Here is a 21,213-nt window from a genome sequence, read left to right on the forward strand (position 1 = left end):
TTGACTGTCACTGGGACAGTATTTGAAGAGTGAAATGTGTTCTAGTTTACAGCTGATTTAATCAACAGAATTATTTGGACACATCTATCTATCTGTACTTGGATGTCTTGATATGGAATCCTACGTTGATAAAATATAATAATATTCTTCATCTTCTTCATTGTCGAGGGTCCACAATCATACAAATTGATTGTTCTGGCACCTAAAATATATTGTGTTTAAACATACATGACCCATGGACCATTTTACACAAAAACACACATGCATGCTGTAGACTCCAACTGGTCAAAGGCCCGACCATTCCATTGCGTTTATGTTTGGTTAAGGCATCTGGAGTTTTCGTGGGTTTTTTTGGTTTTGTTTTGTTTGTTGTTTTGTGTGTGTGTGTGTGTGTGTTCGTTTCAAGCAGATATGGTGGAGCAGTTGTCATGCAGTTTGTGGCGCTTCCTTGAAATTGAATTGGTTCCAAATTAAAGCTGTATGTTCATGGTATGGTCAAACAAACGAACAAAAAACAACAACAACAAAAACAAAACAACAAACAAACAAACAAAAAACAACTGCAAACATGCAAACCATTATGAATTATGAAGTTGGAACCAACACTTGAAACAGATGATCTTTCACGTTTAAATAGTTTCGGACATTGAACATTTGTCCCCATTGGGTAAAAGTGACCATGAGGTTCTTGCCTTCTGTCTATATATTGCAGGCAAAAAATGTAAAGAAAAGAAAGAGAAGATGAAGTATAATATGAACAAAGCAAATTACAATAATATGAGATTGGACATAAAATCCATAGATTGGAAATGCCTATATGACAAGGATGTAAATGACAGTTGGGAATAGAATATATTAAAAAGGAATTACACTCTACAATAAATAAAAACATTCCTAAAATGAGATACATCAAACGAGAGAAATATAAACCCATGTGGCTTGATAAAAAAGCTATGCGGATTACCAAAAAGAAATATAACTTGTATCAGAGATTTTTGAATACAAAAAATGGTAAAGATTATCAAAATTATATTGAAACAAGAAACCTATGTAACAAACAGATCAAAAGTGCAACTAAAGAATTTGAGAAAAAGCTCTCTAAAGATGTCAAATCTAATCAAAAAGGCTTTTGGAAATATGTCCAAACTAAAACTAAATCAAAAATTGGAATAAACCCCCTAATTGACAAGGATGGCACGAAATCTGTAAGTGACAAAGAAAAAGCCAATACTCTTAACAGTTTCTTCTCAAGTGTTTTTACAAAGGAGAAAGTTGATAATATACCAAATCTGGACCCTGGATATAGATCAAATGGCAAAATGGTAACTGACATTAAAATTACAAGTGAATCTGTAAAATAAAAGTTGAAAAAACTAAATACAAATAAAGCTCAGGGCCCAGATGCAGTACCAGCAAGGATTCTGAAAGAGTTAAGTGAAGAGCTAGCAGAACCGCTAAGCATACTGTTTAATAAATCAGTTGAACAAATGGTAATACCAGATGACTGGAAGATGGCTACAGTAATGCCAATATTTAAAAAAGGTACAAGAACTGACCCTGGAAACTATAGACCTGTTAGTTTGACTTGTATAACATGTAAAGTTCTGGAATCATATGTAAGAGATACTATTGTTGATCATATGACAGAAAATTGTTTGTATGCGGAATGCCAACACGGATTTCGGAAACACAGATCATGTGTAACTCAATTACTAGAAGTCATGGAAGACTTCACACGAATGATAGACAGGGGCGAAGATATTGATGTGCTTACTTAGACTTTAAGAAAGCTTTTGATTCTGTGCCACACCAGAGATTATTAAAAAAAAAAGATAGAATCTTATGGAATATCAGGAAAAGTATTAAATTGGACTAGGGATTTTCTCACAAACTGAAAACAAAGAGTTAAGGTGGGAGATAGTTATTCAGAGGAAGCAATGGTCCTTTGTGGAATTCCACAGGGTAGTGTCTTAGGACCCATACTTTTTACATTATTCATAAATGACTTGCCTCAAACAGTATCAAGTGTATGTAAATTTTTTGCAGACGACACTAAACTTTACTGTTCACCAAGTTCACGACATATATTGCAAAATGACATTGACTCCTTGATAGAATGGTATGAAAAATGGAACTTATACTTTAATGCTTCCAAATGCAAAGTATTACACATTGGTCGAACAAACCCAAAACATAACTATGTAATGAAAAACGACGACGAAATAACCAATATTGTGAAATGTGAAGAGGAGAAAGACTTAGGGGTGACGTTTGATAAAGACTTACTGTTTGACAGACATATTAACCAAGTTGTTAACAAGGCAAATCAAAGGCTGGGTATTATTAAACGTACTTTTTCGTTTATTGATAAGGATATTTTTCTCCGACTTTATAAAGCTCTTGTAAGACCTCTCTTGGGGTATGGTCTAGGAAGACCATACCCCAAGAGAGGTCTTACAAGAGCTTTATAAAGTCGGAGAAAAATATCCTTATCAATAAACGAAAAAGGTGTCCTAGACTAATACGTCAATCAATTACTATTGAGAGTGCAAAGACGTGCTACTAAACTGGTGCATGAAATTAAGGATTTGTCTTACGAAGAAAGACTGAAATTCCTAAAATTACCCTCAATGAAAGCAAGACGAAAAAGAGGAGATTTGATTCAAGCCTATAAGATATGTAATGGTATAGACAATATTAAAAAAGATCACTTCTTTGATTCACCGCCAGATACTAATATGGAAACAAGAAACAGTGTTGATAAAATTTATATACAGAGACATAACAATAACACAAGGAAATTTGCTTTCAGTTATAGGGTTACTAACGACTGGAACAAACTAACCACTAACATCAAGTATGCTTCCAATACCATATCATATCATATCATATCAAGGCGTGCAGGCCTGACGAGGCCTTTTGCCCGCTTGATGTGGGGAAGAAAAAGAGAGTCCCCACATATGTCTGATGCATTTTTCAACATTGAGTGCGCAATGCTTGAAAAATCAATAAATATGTAAATGAGTTTGTAATTTAAATTTTTCAAATGAATATCAAGATAATTTTTAAATGTATTCACTGTTCCTGCGGAAACAACATCTTGTGACAAATTGTTCCAAACATTTGTTACTCTGTTAGTAAAGAAATGTGCAGATCTGGAAGTTTTAACTGAAACTTTTAATAGTTTGTATGAATGGCCTCTTGTGGTACTGTTCTCATTCAATGTAAACAAAGAGTTTATGGTTCTGCTGTCATATAATCCATGTGTCATTTTATACATCTCTATTAAATCACCACGCAGTCTTCTATATTCTAAACTAGGTAACTTAAGTGCTTGCAACCTACTTTCATAGTCCATATCAGCAAAGCCAATGATTCTTTTAGTGAATCTTCGTTGAACATTTTCAATACTGTCTGTATGTTTCACTAAACCCGTATTCCAAACAACATTCCCATATTCTAAGACTGGCCTGACTAATGACTTAAATAATGGCACCATTATGTCTTTACCTTTACACTGTATGTTTCCAACTAGCATTCCGGTCAATCTATTGGCTTTTTTAATGGTTTCATTAATATGAACATCAAAAGAGAGACCAGAGTCAACAATGACTCCAAGATCTCTCTCCGATGAAGTCTCCTGCAAGTCCGTACCATTCATATAATACCAACAACTTCAAGAACCTTATCGATAATCACAAAATTTTAAAAGACATCTGGTTTGACTTTGATGGTCCAAGATAATTGTAACTGGGTCTACTTAGACTGAGACAAGACTGATAACGACATAGCATAAAGAAGGCCGTGAGGCCTTGTGCTAATCATGAATGAGACGGGGCGTAAAAAGCCGTGAGGCTACGATGATCAACATCAGCCCCTAACCTGAACCTGAACCTGTATCGACACGAAAGCATTTGACTTTTGAGCCTTTTTTTCTCTCCTTCGTTGGAATATGTTGGACAAGAAGATGGGACAAATAGCCAAGATCGACCTCGACTTGAAAGCCACAATATCGTATTCGTTATTAATCGGTTAGTTACATGTACGCCAAACATCGAGTTGAAAACATGTCACAGAGCCCCCAGCTGATGTGTTTGTGAGGTCAAGGTGAAGGTCATTGACGGCTCGACAACAGCAAGGAAAATATTCTGCAAAATTGCATTTTCTGAAAAAGTCTGACGCCGACAGTCAGTCATGGTTTTTTTCTTTTCGTCCGTACTTCCGAAAACATTGGTAGGAACACACACACAATCACACAAAACTGCATTTTGTTCCAAGGAAAGGAGTTGATTGTCATTTGTTAAGTAGACGCAATTCCATGAGCTAAAACTATCCTGGAATAATAGGTCCATTAAACGCTGGTGTTTTGGGTTGTGTTGCAAATTCAGGTCGAGGAAGCGGTTGGTGCTTTTACAACCTGAAATACGTTCAGTGTGTTTACATTCAGTCTCCATGCTCATCAGTGTGTGATACGGTTACAGAGAATGAACAAACACAACGAGGTGATTTCGGTCACAAGGTGCCTCCACCCCATTTTATCCAATCAGATTGCAGTAGTACTTATAATAAGCCAATGAAGTACACGTTCCGGGGCACACCTCCACTTGCCGGAGACGTCATCAGCTTCGTCCTGAGTCGATACGCATTCTGGAGATAATCGACTTTTGCTGGAAATAACTTGCTCTTTTGCCCGCAGGTGAGCTTTCCCAGTTTAGACATACGTTATCCACCTAACAGTTCGTTTTCCTTTCACAGTTGTGTCAGTTGGTTGGTTATGATACGAATGATAGTTCATGACAGCATGTAAAAAAACCCCAACAAAACAGGCGCTATGGTGTGAGTTGAGTGCGAAGTGGCTATCGAAGTGAATTATTTAATAATCTGAGCAACACTGATATTGGACTGCAAGGCATTTGTTTATACTAGAGGTCTTAGACCATTCCCAAGTGATACTGACCTCTGTGATTTTAGAGAATCCTTGTTCGTGGAATGAACACTGGACGATGGTGAGAGGTTGTTACAAGGACTTGTGTATGGAATGCCCAGCTCCAGTGAAACAAATAGTAAAACGATGAATAGTTTGTTTTTGAAAGCAGCAGAGAAAAACATGTCATTTATTGGCCTCATGACTCTTTCTTCGGGACCACTGGAGATGCATACATGATACAGCGCCAGAAAGAACCAACACGTCACAGACAGGGCCAGACTCCTAGCTTGATTGACCTGGTTTTCACAGAGATGACATGGTGTTAGATATCACTACTACGGCAGGAACAGGGAAAAGTGACCATGCCACTCTAGTCATCACTTTGTCATGTGCACGTACTGAAGAAAAGAAGTGTCAGCGTCTAAATTTTCACAAGGCAGACTTTGACAGCATAAGACAGAGATTAGGTTCAGTTGACTGGAACAGCAAGTTATCAGTGTTGACAGTTGACGAAATGTGGTCAGTCATCAAGGGTGAAATCACAGGAGCTACTGACAAATTTGTACCAAGATCAGGAGTCGGCAGGAATAGAAAACCATGGATGGACAGAGGTAACGTGGCTTTAGTCTGGAAAAAGCATAGGCTCTTCAGACGCTGGTTAGAAACAAGAGATGGTCAGAGTTACCTGGAATATGTTAGAGCCAGAAATCAAGTGCGTAATGCCTGCCGTAAGGCGAAAAAGAGACTTGAGAAGAAAGCTGCATCACAAGCAAAGAAGAATTCTAAGGCAATCAGGTCATATGTTGGCAATAAAACAAAATCAAGAACTGGAATTGCTGATTTATGTTTGGATGTGATGTGGTTGATATACAAAACTTAAAACCGCCACTTTCATGCTGGCAAAAGTATGTGCCATACACTCACAAAAATAATCAGCGAACTGTTTTGTTGATGTTGTTTGTTTTTTTAAGCTAGTCGTAACAGACAGTGTTGTCTTCTTTTACTGACTTAACCTGTGCCTTCTGCTTCAACAGATGTGATTTGTGCCAACTTCTCACATATATCCCTGTCTCCTGATTATTCATTTTTAATTGTGTTCAGATTGTTTTACGAAAGTGTGTTCAGTCACAAATGATTCTTAACGTATGTAGTAATGGTAACACTGTTTCCGGAGTGGAGAGAGAGAGTGTGAAAAAAACAAGAGGACACTTCATGTGTGTCACTGTATGCTTTCATATATATATATATATATATATATATATATATATATATCCAGTTAGATCACTCCAGCTATCAGTCGTCCATGCCGATGTTTAGCGCTGACCAGCTCTGCTCTGTCACCATTCCTTCTTGAGCAGATACTGAGATAGCCTACTTGTTAAATACTATCTATATATAAAGCATGTATCTGAAAGGAATGACCAAATGAAATTTGCCAAGTAGGGAGTTTCGGCTACAGAAACTTGAAGAGAAATTTTGCATTGAGGGTCGATGCAATGGAAGAAAAGTATTATTGGAAGTATTTTGTTCTGCTGACACAGGGATTGAAGCAAGAGTTAGTTAGCATGGTCTGAAACTGAACGGGTTTTGTCCATATTGAGACAGTTGGAGTGGGTGGGCTTGATGTCAGCCGGGTTATTATTGAGAGTACTTTCCACTCTATTCCAGGGCATTCCAATTCAACATCTGCAGCATGTTGCATACAGTGTTGTCATATCTGTATTTATGATGATAATGTGTCACCCTTATTTGCCTTGCTTCTTCTTCTTCTTCTGCTTTCGTGGGCTGCAACTCCCACGTACACTCGCATGTACACGAGTGGGCTTTTACGTTCATGACCGTTTTTACCCCGCCATGTAGGCAGCCATGCTCCGTTTTTGGGGGTGTGCATGCTGGGTATGTTTTTGTTTCCATAACCCACCGAACGCTGACATGGATTACAGGATCTTTAACGTGCGTATTTGATCTTCTGCATGCATTTACACACGAAGGGGGTTCAGGCACTAGCAGGTCTGCACATATGTTGACCTGGGAGATCGTAAAAATCTCCACCCTTTACCCACCAGGCACTGTCACCGTGATTTGAACCCGGGACCCTCAGATTGAAAGTCCAACGCTTTAACCACTTGGCTGTTGCGCCCGTCTTTGCCTTGCATGATCTGGTGGATTTTATTGGTGCTGTGGGACTCCAAGCAGAATCACAGTATTCTGGATGTTGTTTTATTTTGGTGTGATCAATAATAATCAATTTTTGTAATTTTGGGCAGTATCCGCAATTTTTCCTTCTCAAGACAGAATGAGTAGTGTGAACAACAAGGTGAAGGCATTCCCTCCTCCAGTCACACAGTAGAGTAGAATGAGTAGTGTGAACAACAAGGTGAAGGCATTCCCTCCTCCTCCAGTCACACAAGGTGAAGGCATTCCCTCCTCCTCCAGTCACACAGTGGAGTAGAATGAGTAGTGTGAACAACAAGGTGAAGGCATTCCCTCCTCCTCCAGTCACACAGTGGAGTAGAATGAGTAGTGTGAACAACAAGGTGGAGGCATTCCCTCCTCCTCCAGTCACACTGTGGAGTAGAATGAGTAGTGTGAACAACAAGGTGAAGGCATTCCCTCCTCCTCCAGTCACACAGTGGAGTGGAATGAGTAGTGTGAACAACAAGGTGAAGGCATTCCCTCCTCCAGTCACACAGTGGAGTGGAGAGGAAGAAATGTGCATGCAGCCCAAAAATAATATTTGGTGTCATATACTGTACCATGTCAAACTGATGCATAGGGGCGATATCTCAACTCTTGGACCCGGGCCCCGGTTTTTACGGCCGGTTGTTCGTGATTCCAAAGGTCTCAGGAGGGGAGCGTAGCTGCGTTGGTGTGCAGCTCAGAACATTCCCCCAAGACTGGTCTCCACCCTCCCAGGACCTTGGGAATCACGAACAACCGGCCGTAAAAAACTGGGGCCTGGGTCCAAGAGTTGAGATATCGCCCCTATGCATCAGTTTGACATGGTAAGTATATGTATCACCAAACATGGAGTATAATACAAACTCCTCCTTTTTGTTTTCTGGCTGGTGGTCTTACTCCTCCTTTTGAGGAAGTCCAGTATATTGTTGCCCGGCTGGCTTTCTTGGTATTGTAATCAACATGTCTATTAGGCATACTATACCATGACCCACTTGTGCAGACTCTGGCAGGGGTCTGATTCCTTTCCTATGCAAAGTACTACAGTGCACATATATGTTTTCCAGTTAAGATCACTGCTGATAATTTTGTTGTTGTTGATGGCCTGGCCTTGAAACAAGTCTTTAGATATATGACAATGAATTGGGAGTTTCGTGTGCAACATATTTCTTTTTCACTCCTGTTCCTTGTTTAAAATTTAGGCCCTCAAATTGGGATATTACTATGCTCGTATTTCTTATCGTAAGGTTGTGCGTTATCTTGAGGCTTACAAATTTGAGGACATCGCCCCAGTTTTTATTAGTTTAGCTGCAGTAGGTCAGTTACGCAAGTTTGTACAGATTACAAAAGGAAATAGGTCACCATTCACCTAAAAGCTTTGAACTGCAGCTAGCACTGTAAACTTGAGTTCTGCACAAGTTCAGACGTTTTGAAACAGAGCAACACAAAGAACCCAGATCTGCAGTTGAAGTTGCACCTAATGGTAGTTTGTGAAAAGCAGGCTGAAACTGAGAAAGTGGTGAAATTTGTTTTTGCTGTGAAGAGGATTTAATCCTTAAAAAAAAAATCTGTTTTTTTGTCTGGATGTTTCTTTCACATGTTTCAGTATCTGTTTCTCAACCATTGTTTTGTGTGTCTCTAGCCCTTTTGACCTCTTTTTATTATCTATTTATTGATATTTGTCTGCCTTGATAGATCCATCTTTATAATCTATCTGTCCACCTGAAGAAAAAAATGTATCACAGATCTGTTTAAGTTGAACCAGTTGCAGGTTGTTTTTACTTGTTTAAAAACCTAAAAATATATAGTTTGATGTATGAGATCAGTTTTGAAATCTGTTTGCTTGTTTATTCCTGTGTGTGTGTGTGCATGGATGCATGCATGCAAGTGTTTGGTGCAGTAAAACAACATGTTTTAAGAGGAAGCTAGTCAGGGATACAGAGGGGAGGTAACCTACTTCCGGGAGGTTATCGGCCGTAGCTACTTTAGTTTTCTCCGCATTGGCGGATAGTTGTTTGCACAGGACAGGAATCGGACTCCCTGCCGGAGTCTGCACTAGTGGGTCATGGTAAGTATGTTAGATAAACGTAATTTTAGGGAAAAAAATTTCCTTTTCTCAGAGTTGTGAACAAACTTACCTTCCCTTTTTTTTTTTCTTTTTTTTTAACTTGCTGTGTACTGTACACTCCATCCTGTCAAGGGAAATAATGTGGCAGTTTGTCAATCTGTTTTCAGAGTGACCTCCCAGTATCTCACCATGTCGAAAGAACTTCCAGACACAAACGCCCCACCTGACGTTTTCCAGATGTTCAATCAACATCGATCGTATTACTTCGAGTCGGATATCTCGTCGCTTCCTCACCTTCCTTGTACAGTGCCACAGCCAACAGCGCATCACAGCTGGCCCAGACTACGGAAGAGTTTCTCACAGCCACAGCTTCTGGGGCTGAAGTCTGTCCCTGGTAAATAGATAGATCTATACATGTATAGATCAGACGACAGTGTTTGCTTGGAATGAAAGTGAAAATGGCAGTGTGCATGCAACGTGGTCACTGGTAATTATATACATGTGTAGATCAGTATTTGCTTGGAATGAAAGTGAAAATGGCACTGTGCATACAACATGCAGAATTTATATATTTATAACATTGATTGTGTGGCTGTGTTTTGTCAGCTATGTGTCATGGACAGACTGAAAGAGTCCAAAATTGTTGACTTTTTTTTTTCTTAACTGAAAAAAAAAAAGGTTTATGTGTTGTTGTTTTTGGGTTTTTTGGTTATATTTATTTTTTTGTTACTTAAAAAATTCTAATTGTTTATTTCAACATTATATATTTTTAATATTACAATGAAACAACAATTGGATAAAATGGTAAGGTAAGGAAAGACAGGCAAGACCCTTTTTCTCAAGACTTGCATTAGTTTTTCTGCCTTTTGCCACCATTGTTTGTGATTATTCTGGGCCTTTTTTTTTTCTCCCAGACTTTGGGAAAAGTCATGTCAGAGTCGCGGTAATTGCAAAACAAGAAACCAAATCTTTCTGCACTCGGAAGTGCGAAGTGGGGGGTGAGTGTGGGGAGGGGGGGAGGGATGCTGCTGTGTAGGACATGAAATATTTGTCCAGGAATAACAAACATTATCTGTTTGGAAAAACTGCAATCTAATAAAGAACTGGGAGGAATGCTAAGTATGCTAAAACAGTATGGCAGTGCTGCTAAGTATTGTTTGACCTTTTTTTTTAAATGTCAGTTCATCTCGTTATATTTTTACACGAATTATCCCCCAGTGCCCATGCTAGGCCGTCAGCAAAGATCTCCACAGCTGTCTGTCTGGTGCTGTCCTAGCTAGCTTGCCCCCAAGGCGTAGCTGTTCAGAGTTCTCCTTCAGTTTGTGTTTTTTCCAGACATTCTGTGCCATGTCTTCCCTGGTCTTTGTCACAGTTTTTCCATCTTGTGTCTATTTGTAGATCAGTGTAATTAATAATGATATAATCTTTTGTGTGCCTCTTCATGCTTGCAATGATGTTTAGACTTAGAGGGGTTTTATTATTATTTATATGTATGTATATGTACTCTTTGTCATTTCAAAAGAAGTTATGACCTAAACAGTAAACTGCCAGTACAAAGTTTATTAGGCCAAGGCTTGAACAGAGAAAGTTTTAAATTGTGTGCTCATGTGCATGTGTGCATACAAGACCTGTGTGTGTGTGTGTGTGTGTGTGTGTGTGTGTGTGTGTGTGTGTGTGTGTGTTATTAATACCAAATGTTCTCAGTGGCAAATTCAGTTTAGTTAGCTTGAGCCATTCACTTTGTATTTTGTTTGTAATTGACTATACAGAATGAAGCTTTGTGTCTGGGGTGTTTTTGTTTTGCATGCTTTGAAAATGCTGAAAAGATTTTACACATTAGTATATCGAACAAACAAAAGAAATACAAACTAGATGTATGTTACAAGACCTTGAGAGAAAATCAGGAACTCAACAAAGCATGCAGACCAGTCGAGATGTTGATAGCACACAACACAGTATCTCATTATCTTGTGGAGGCGGTTGGGGGAGGGGGGGGGAACTAGTCTATGCTGTTTTAGTTTACTGTGTGACATGTTGAGGTTTATGTCATACCCATGTGTGTGTGTGTGTGCGTGCGTGTGTGTGCGCGTGTGTGTGCGTGCGTGCGTGTGTGTGTGTGCGTGTGTGTGTGTGCGTGCATGTGTGTGTGTGCGTGCATGTGTGTGCGTGCGTGCGTGCGTGTGTGTGTGCGTGTGTGTGTGTGTGTTTTAACATTTTTTTTGTAAATCACATTTTATTAAGTGCAAAGAGACCACTTCTTGAGTGGTGTGCCATGCTTAAGACACCCTTTTTTGTTGTTGTTTTTATTGTTGTTATTGTTATTATTATAAGGTAGTTCACCAGCAGTAGTTGGCTTTCTTGTTTTTACTTTTATCAAATATTGTTGTTATGTGAAATTATTCAGCTGTTGTATTCAGTATCAGTTTTGAAATTTAATAAATATGTATGTAATAATTTTCATATGTAGATATTCTGCTCTTTGTTTGTATTCTAATTTTATTTTCGGCAGTAGTGATTGCTTTTGATTTCAGTGTAAATGTTTTTACATCAGGTGATATTTCACATTGACATGGACAGTTTTTGATTGAAGATGAAACTGTCGTGGACCATTCTGGGCTTTGTATATATATATATATATATATATATATATGTAATTATTTCTGTATTTGTTTCTGTTTCCATAGCCACCAGCAGTCCTATTCCTACTGCCCAGCCTGCAGGCAGACTGGTGCTCCCGACGGCCATCATGGCATCGACAGCCCCCCAGGTTCCGCCTCGCCCCTACGGCCCCCTGGAGAGGCGCAGCACAGAGAACAGCCTGGAGACGCGCTATCAGACTGAGCCGTCGTACAGCAGCAGCAGTATTCTGAAATCCTTCCGACAGGAGTTCAACGTGTTTGGTCACGTCAACAAGACGTCGGTCAGCGCTCCTACCAGCCCACGCCGGGGCTCGCTGCCGGACACAAGCCTGTCACAGCTGGAGGCAGCACAGCCCCGCCCAGAGCCCGAGACGCGGAAACTGTCCCTGGTGAAGGAGGAGGCAGGGGAGACGAAGCAGGAGACGCAGGCTGTCGTGGCTCATAAAATCGCGCAGGTTGAGGAGACGAAGCGTCGGAGCAAGCCATCGGACGTGGTGAGTGCCGTTGCCAAAGACCATGTGGATGGAGAGCAGCTGAAGGGGCCCTCTAAGTCCCTGACGAAGCAGATGATGAACTGGTTCGTGACCCCTCAACAACACAGCATGACCAGCAGAACGGAATTCAACGCCGTTACTCCATCGTCATTTTAGGCAGGGGATGTGAGGGACAGGTGGCTGTCAGCTATCAGTTTTTGTGCGGTTTTTTTTTTCAGTGCTTGTTTTATCTTTAAAGGAACAGGTTGCATAAACGATCTTAGCAGCACTAAGTTTGCTTAGCTTTATGAATGTTCCTAAATCTATGCTAATTCCGTAGAATTAGGAAAGTTTTTATTTCCGTGCAGACTTAGAGCAATTTAGCTCACTTATACAACCAGCCATGGTGATTGTGAGTTAATGAACTAGGGGTAGATGCTGTTTGGAAATTGTCTAAGACAAGAAAAGGAGAAGGGGGATATTACTTGTACTTCTCATCTGTTTTGTAAAAATGAACACATCATTAGTCAAAATGAACACATCATTAGTCAAAATGAACACATCATTAATCAAAAGCAGTAGTGATTGGTTCAGTTTCTGTACCTTTTTTTTTTTTTTTTTTTTTTGTGCTCAAAGTGACTTGTTTTGTGTGTTGTGTTGTTAAAGAATATTCAAGATTTGGTTCCAGTGGTTAATGTGTACTGTTTAGTTTGTACTTTAGATGTTTGTAAGATTCCTGACATGGTTTGTTAGATTCATCGGCACCTGCATTTTTTGATGGGTGTTACTGTTCTGGGTGTGGGGGTTTGAGTTGCTCATTTAACTTTAGTGCATGTGTGAATGCAATGGGATCATGCATTTGAATGCGTCACATTTTCTATGAGTCATTAAGCTGTGATTATTTTTTTTCTGGTCAAAAGTGGTAATAGTTTCTTGATGGACTGTAGAGAATATTGTGTGTGTTTGTGCCTTGCCACGCAGGCAGTATTCTCAAGGCACTTGTTGGGATGCGATATTGCTGAACAGTTTACAGTGAACTGAATGTACATGTATGTTTGCGTGATTATGTGCACATACATTACAGCGTGTTTGCTTTGACATGACGTAAACATTTCTGGACTGGTGATTAAGAAATGATGACAGTTGACTCAAAGACTGGAGATTACTTCTGAAACTGGAGAATGTTGTGACAACACAAGAAAGGTTGGTGTTTTTTTTGTTGAGATGGTGGAAGATTGTGTTGTAAACTGGTGCTTTGTCTATCTGTATTTATTTATTTATTTATTTTGTTTGTTTGTTATTTTTACTTTATTTTATTTTATTTATTTTTATTGGGGTTTTTTTGGTTTTTTTATTATGTATTTATTTATTTATTTTTATATTTATTTTTTTATTTATTATTTATTTTACTTTATTTTTTCTCAAGGCCTGACTAAGCGCATTGGGATACGCTGCTGGTCAGGCATCTGCCTGGCAGATGTGGTGTAGCGTATATGGATTTGACCGAACGAAGTGACGCCTCCTTGAGCTACTGATAAGATAAGATAAGAGACTCAGTAACTTTGTTATTCAAAACTAGATTGCTGCTTTCTTTCTTTGCTCTGTATCGTAATCCAGAAATTGCTTTAAAAAAAATAAAAAATAAAATAAAATCAGCTTTTATAGAATGAAAGAATTTTTTTTTTTTTTAGTACAAACTGAGTGGTAGAAGTTGTTTTCATAGATTTGTACAAAGTTTGACATTGAACGTGTGCAATGATTGTGTCCATGAAGTCAGCGATTGTTATTTGGTTTGTTGTATTTTGATCAGAGTACCGGTGACTTGGCTGCGACAGACAAGGTGTTTGATAGTGGGTGCTGTGCACTGAACCGCACTGTGGCTACCTGTGGTGTGGCGTTCAGTGCTGAACTGGACATTGTGCTTGCAAAGGGTATAACAAATGCTGTATATACTGTTGACTATAAGATGTGGATGTAGACCTCCCCACTGTGAAAAAGCTTCATGCGTACAGTGTACGGGCAGAATGCAGACGTTGATGACATATTCTGAACTGACATGACTGTAGATATGATACAATTTATGATTGATTTATCACACACACACGCACGCACACACACACACACACACACACAGAGTTTACTCTCCCTCCATACTCATTCATGGTTGTAAATGAATGGGGAAGAACAGTGCCAAACATGTTGTATGTGCATAGATTTGATGAAAACTATTACATATTTGTGAACTGAAATCTCTCTCGTTAATGATGTTGTATTCAAGTTTTAAACTTCTTTCTTTCTGCTGTACTATTATGCAGTGAAGGACATACTGCGAAATCTGCTCGTGTACGTATCCATGTTCCATTCTGGGCCATTCTGACTAAAGTACCATGTGATTGTCATGTTACTGACGGGCGCCATAGCCGAATGGTTAAAGCGTTGGACTTTTGATCTGAGGGTCCCGGGTTCGAATCACGGTGACGGCGCCTGGTGGGTAAAGGGTGGAGATTTTTACGATCTCCCAGGTCAACATATGTGCAGACCTGCTAGTGCCTGAACCCCCTTCGTGTGTATATGCAAGCAGAAGATCAAATACGCACGTCAAAGATCCTGTAATCCTTGTCAGCGTTCGGTGGGTTATGGAAACAAGAACATACCCAGCATGCACACCCCCGAAAACGGAGTATGGCTGCCTACATGGCGGGGTAAAAACGGTCATACACGTAAAAGCCCACTCGTGTGCATACGAGTGAACGCAGAAGAAGAAGTCATGTTACTATTGTTAGTTGGTGGTGTTTTTTTGTTGTTGTTGTTGTTTTTCTTTCTTATTTCAATCTCTTTTTCACATATCCAGATGCATGCTTGTGCGTGTACACACATGCAGTGAATGAAGAACGGAAGTTAACTGCATTGTACGTTTGTTAAAACAATGCACTGAACCAAGTGTATGTAACATGTTCAGGAGCATAGCAACATTGTTTTTTTTTTATAGATGATCTGCATATCTTATAAATCTGTTCTGAATTTGGTATTGTTTATTGAATTGTATTTTTTTGCTGCTTTTCTTTTTCTCCCCTTTTTATGCCAGGTTTGGTGACAAAAGAAATGTGCTGGAAAGAGGTGTGTGTTGTTAATAATGTTTCACTGGAAATTGGTAAGTGTTAATTGGTTATGATGGAAAGTGGTCAGTGTGATTTGTAGTGTTGTGTGGAAAGTGGTGTGTGTGTGTGATTGTAATGTTTCACTGGAAAGTGGTGTGTGTGTGTGATTGTAATGTTTCACTGGAAAGTGGTGTGTGTGTGATTGCAATGTTTCACTGGAAAGTGGTGTGTGTGTGTGATTGTAATGTTTCACCGGAAAATGGTGTGAATATTTTGACTTCTGTGCTCTCTCAGTTTGCACATCTTTGTACTTATTCGCATGAGGGATGGGTTGCAGAACAGAACTAGGTCACAGTGCTAAGTTTGCTTAGCAGCAGGCTACATTCACATTTAGCCCAGCCTGTTGCTGACAGCACCTTGCCAGAAATTGTGCACATGTCATTTATTTGCGATTTCCTGCCATGGATGCTGGCAATAAGTGTTCACACTGGCCACCAGCTGTCTCCAAGCAGCTATTTTTGAAGTATTGTTGCTTCCTTTTTTTATGATTTTTTGTAATTTGGGGATGATGAATTAAGCAGAATGGCTGGCATCCTCAGCATGTCCTAGTCTTATTTGCTGTAAGGAACTAAATGGCTGGGACTGTGTGTCATGAACTGTGTTTTGTGGGTTTCTCTTTTTTTTTTTTTTTTTTTGTAGATGTGACAGTTTTGTGAGGTGGTTGAGCATTTGTATGGTTTGACAGTCCTGATATGGCCCTGTGTGGTCGGCTGGATGATAAAGAACAAGAACAAGCCAGTTGTTTTTTTGTCTTGTGTCGGTTTGATGAGATGGTGTGTTGGTCCAAGGGACAGAACTCTTTATTTCTTCTGTCTGGAGAGTGCCATACAGAAACTGGGTGGGCTAAGTGTGAACGTAGCAAGTTTCCCTAATTCCATGGAAGCAGTGTCGCCAAAGTGAAATTCTTGATGCGAGGCAAGCTAAGCAGTACAAAGGTAACTTGTGCGATCCAGCCCTTGTTAACAGCTGTGACCTTGAGACATTCTGTAATTTTGTTCAGTGTCGTTTTGTGCTCGTTTATAAAGTCATTTCTTATTATTGTCCGTGCTGTGTATCTGTCAGTATTGAAATTTGGTGCCATCTTCAAAGTACATGTTTGTGCATGGAGAGTCATTACATTTTAATTCCATGCTTTGTTGTTGTTTTTTTTGTAGTCATTTGTGTATTTATATGTATAGAACATCTATCTGAAACTTTGAAGTATTCAAAACACTCGTGTTAACGAGTTAAGGAGGAATTAAAAAGTCATTCCATGTACGTGCGGACTTCTTACCAAGTTCACCTGTCATTCTGTCCTCCCAAGGATTAGAAAGGTGGTGTGAATGTGCGTGAAAGGGAAAAAAGAGAGAGAATATTTGTGTGTGCACTTCGCTCAGCTAAAAAAATCTATTTTGAAGAGAATCAATTTGTATTGAAAGACACATCTGCAGGAGAAGGTTTGAAAAAGAAACATATTGTTCATAGTTTGCTCCATGAATAAAATTGCTGCAAAATGGTCAGATGTTTGGTTTGTTTCTGTGTTGGAAGTTTACATTGTCTCGATTCCATCATTTCTTCAAAAAAAGTGTTCATTCATGGCATCAATTTGCCTACTTCATATTGTGAAGCTGATGACTTATTTCTAAACTTTGGTGATTTATACTGAAGATTTCACATCAAAATATTTAAAAAAGCAATCATTGTTTAGTTTATTCATTGTCATTACCTTAGTGTATAGAAATGAAAAATATACCCCGTTTACAAAACGGTGCAATTTTTCGCACAAAACAAACAACAACAAAAAAGCAAATGATTTTCCCTTTTTTGGGAGTTTGTTTTATTTTGCATCTTCATGTCCATTCCATGACATAAGTACTATCCCACACAACATTTCCAGGAGTCAATGCATTAACAAACATCAAAAATAAAACCTCATGGCTATTTATATATATCATTATAAAAATAATCCCATCTATGAAATTGGCAAAATGTGTGCATATATATATATGTAAGTATAATGGAAACACCATGATAAAATCCCTCACAATCTTAACGGAACATTTGCAATCAAACAATTGTATCAGAAAAATAGCACTGCTCTGTTTGAAGGTGACTGCAGTAAGAATGAAGCTGAAGACAAAACAATGAACAGAACCAAGCTTATTACTAAAAAAAAAAAAAAAAGATGGAACATTCACACATGTACATGCTAACACACACACCCATATATAAATCTCCAATGCCTAACACAGAATATACGTACATGCACTCACACATGTGCACATGCAAACACATGCACGAATAAACCTCTAACATGCACATAATGCACACAAATACATGAATGCAAGTACCCACACACACCCGACACCCCCACACAGCAAATAAGACCATCTGCCACTGGGAGAAAAGACATTGCAAGAGAAGCAGGAAATCTATTTTTGGGGGGAGTAAGTATATGTCCCTTAAATAAAAGATTTATTATTAATTTTTTTTTTTTTTTTAAAGAGATGTGTTTGCAGTACTGACTTCAAGGAGACTGCTACTGCATCAGAACTGTAAAGGTATATAAATGTGAAGTAGAATAACTGACAGAAAAACAACAACAAAATATAACTCAGTTTTCCTCTGCGATCGTATCAAGACCGTAGGAATAACAGAATTCAATTTCCGTACATGATGACAATCACCAACACAATGGAACGCAGACTGAAAATCAATTTCCATTCATGATTAAAACCTGTAAAATACTAGGGGCAGAAACAAAACTTGTATCCAATTTCCATGCATGATTATAATCTCTAAGACAGTCGGAACAATACACCAGCCATGAGATAATTATCACACATGGGGAAAAATCTCTAATACAATTATTCATGAATATCTGAACACCTGCAAGTTTTCATTGGGTTGGTACAGTATAGATCTGGACAAATTTTGGCATGGACACACACACACACACACACACATGCACATACATAAAAATAATGCCTCCCCCAACCCCCTTTTTGTGTAGAATCAAAAGAAAAGTCAGTAAGCTCAACCCAGCACAATAAACAACCTGGAACAGACAAACAACAAAAAATACAAGAGAGGCAAGGCCTTCAAGACTCACTTGTGATGCACTTAAAAATAAAAAATCCAAGCTTTTTATGTATTGAGTATAATTTCAAAATGTAATGTTTAAGATGAGAAAGATCAGTTTAAAGCAAATTAAGTCCCCTAGGATTAATTACAGAGTAATTTCCCTTTTTTACTATCTGCACCAAAACGTTTGCAAAATAAATAAAACTTCCATGCTTAGCAAAAGAAGTTCCTGTTTGAACAAAAAATGATAATGACTGCTCTTGTTGTTGGGTCAGAATATCAGATCAAAGTGCCAAGTTTAGAGAATACAAAAAATATAAATATAACAGTAAATGCAGTTTGCATATATTTAGGCTTCATTTTTTTAATTTTTTTGTGCCCATCCCAGAGGTGCAATATTGTTTAAAACAAGATGACTGGAAAGAACTGAATTTTTCCTATTTTTATGCCTAATTTGGTGTCAACTGACAAAGTATTTGCAGAGAAAATGTCAATGTTAAAGTTTACCACGGACACACACACACACACACACAGACAACCGAACACCGGGTTAAAACATAGACTCACTTTGTTTACACAAGTGAGTCAAAAATGGGTCAAGCACTTGATCACTTTATGGTCAAGGTACTTTTGCACATTTATATTTCTATGTTGTGTATATGTTAATGACTCGTTTGAGCAGATATGCCACTGAAACCTTCAAGCAGCAAAGGTGCTGGCACACATTTATATTTGTGAGAAAGCATGTGTATGTGTGTGCATACATATATGCAGGATCATTGTGTGTGTGTGTATCTGTCCCTGCATGCAGGTACATGTGTTTGCATGCTTGTGTTTCTTGTCACTAAACATTTCAGCTTCATTAACTTTCAGCAAATATACCAAATCATATACTTCGTATCACCAAGATATATTTGGGCAGTAATCATCACATTGATAAACAATGCACAGTGGATTTTTTTTAATGATTTTTTTTTCATAGCTGGCACTGTGATTGAAAACTGATTAAAAACAACGATCAACTACCCAGGCAACAAGAATACTCAGATATCTTAAACTTAATGAAAAGTTACAACTGTATGGGCTGAATAGTTTAAACATCACAGGTAGTTCTGTTGTGATCAATGATGAAGTTAAACAATTATGAGTAGCGCAAGCTGGAGTTATGGAAACAAAAAACAAACAAAAGTTGAAAATCCCAATTCATTTAAGCAAAGTAAATATCTAAATCCTAAAAAAGCTTGGTTTCAAAATGATCACAGACAAACATTTTATGCAGGAGCACTTCAATTTCAGTTTCTCAAGAAGACTTCTTGTTCTTCTTCTTTGTTCGGCGGCTGCAACTCCCACATTCACTCGCATGTACACAAGTGGGCTTTTACGTGCAAGACCGTTTTTACCCCACCATGCAGGCAGCCATACTCCGTTTTCGGGGGTGTGCATGCTGGGTATGTTCTTGTTCCATAACCCACCGAATGCTGACATGGATTACAGGATCTTTAACGTGCGTATTTGATCTTCTGCATGCGTTTACACATGAAGGGACTAAGCAGGTCTGGACATATGTTGACCTGGGAGATCGTAAAAATCTCCACCCTTTACCCACCAGGCGCCGTCACCGTGATTCAAACCCGGGACCCTCAGATTGAAAGTCCAACGCTTTAACCACTCGGCTATTGCGCCCGTCAGGACAAAGACACTACACCACATCTGCTGGGTCGATGCCTGACCAGCAGTATAACCCAACATGCCTGGTCAGGCTTTGAGTGCTTGCATTTACATCTATGTGTCCCTATCTGTGCAGGTTTCTTCTCCAGATTTTTGCCAGAGGACAACACTTTTGTTGCCATGTGTTCTTTTTTCTGCACATCAGGTGCATGCTGCACACAGGCCCCTGGTTTATCATCTTATTTATATTTGTATTTATTTATATTTCTTTCTGCATACAGGACCTCGGTTTATCGTCTCATCCGAATGACTAGCGTCCAGACCACCACTCAAGGTCTAGTGGAGGGGGAGAAAATATCGGTGGCTGAGCCGTGATTCGAACCAGCGCGCTCAGATTCTCTTGCTTCCTAGGCGGACGCGTTACCTCTAGGCCATCACTACACATATGACTAGATGTTCAGTGTCCAAGTCAAACTTGGGGAGAAAGGGCGAGACTGGGAACTGAATCCAGACCTTCATCAACACTGCACTGACAGAGAAACGTCTTAAGGCCAGACACGGTAGTGAAATTTTGACCAAAATCATGATTTTTTGTGATTTTCGTTTTTTCGCATAATTTGCTTCTTCAACATCTAATCTTTATATTCCGTTTCACCTGGGTACTATATTCACTTAAATAAAGCTTCAAACAGCATCAACATGTGTGATTTCTTGTGAGTACAAGCACATCTCTTTCTTTTCCTGTTTTCTCAGTTTTGTGTTTTGTCCTTGTAATATCATTTTTCAAAATGCTAAAGCTCAAAAACTTTAAAAGATAGCATGTTCAAACTTGGTACTTTCTTTCTTTATGTATTCATCTTTATTATAGTGCAGTGGTTTGTATAGTACTAGTAAAAGAATGAATATACACTCATTTGAAAAAAATTATGTCAAGGAATTTATACACATTTCAACAACAACAACAACAAAAAAATGTATTTATTCAAATTCCAAAATACCACTGCACCATAATAAAGAACAAATACAAATAAATCAAATA

The 21,213-nt window shown here is 38.8% G+C and overlaps 1 protein-coding gene across 3 annotated transcripts; it reads left to right on the plus strand.

The window, feature by feature from the left end:
• Positions 1–4,570: 4,570 nt before the first annotated feature.
• Positions 4,571–16,942, plus strand: LOC143300971 (uncharacterized). Of its 3 annotated transcripts, none has more exons than XM_076614932.1 (3): positions 4,571–4,696; positions 9,341–9,567; positions 11,858–16,942. In XM_076614932.1, exons 2-3 carry the CDS (start codon positions 9,363–9,365, stop codon positions 12,460–12,462), a joined length of 810 nt encoding a protein of 269 aa, XP_076471047.1. In that variant the 5' UTR covers positions 4,571–4,696; positions 9,341–9,362; the 3' UTR covers positions 12,463–16,942. The 3 variants fall into 3 exon arrangements, with proteins under 3 accessions (XP_076471047.1, XP_076471046.1, XP_076471045.1); XM_076614931.1 differs by lacking the exon at positions 4,571–4,696 and adding an exon at positions 4,759–4,836; XM_076614930.1 differs by lacking the exon at positions 4,571–4,696 and adding an exon at positions 4,845–5,538.
• The last annotated feature ends 4,271 nt before the right edge of the window (positions 16,943–21,213 follow it).

This window comes from Babylonia areolata, chromosome 27, assembly GCF_041734735.1.
Source record: "Babylonia areolata isolate BAREFJ2019XMU chromosome 27, ASM4173473v1, whole genome shotgun sequence".
NCBI classification, from domain to species: Eukaryota; Metazoa; Mollusca; class Gastropoda; order Neogastropoda; family Buccinidae; genus Babylonia; species Babylonia areolata.

Coding starts and splice junctions, on each gene's coding strand:
- LOC143300971 (XM_076614930.1), top strand. Junction 9,568..11,857: donor GGGGCTGAAGTCTGTCCCTG/GTAAATAGATAG, acceptor CTGTTTCCATAG/CCACCAGCAGTCCTATTCCT.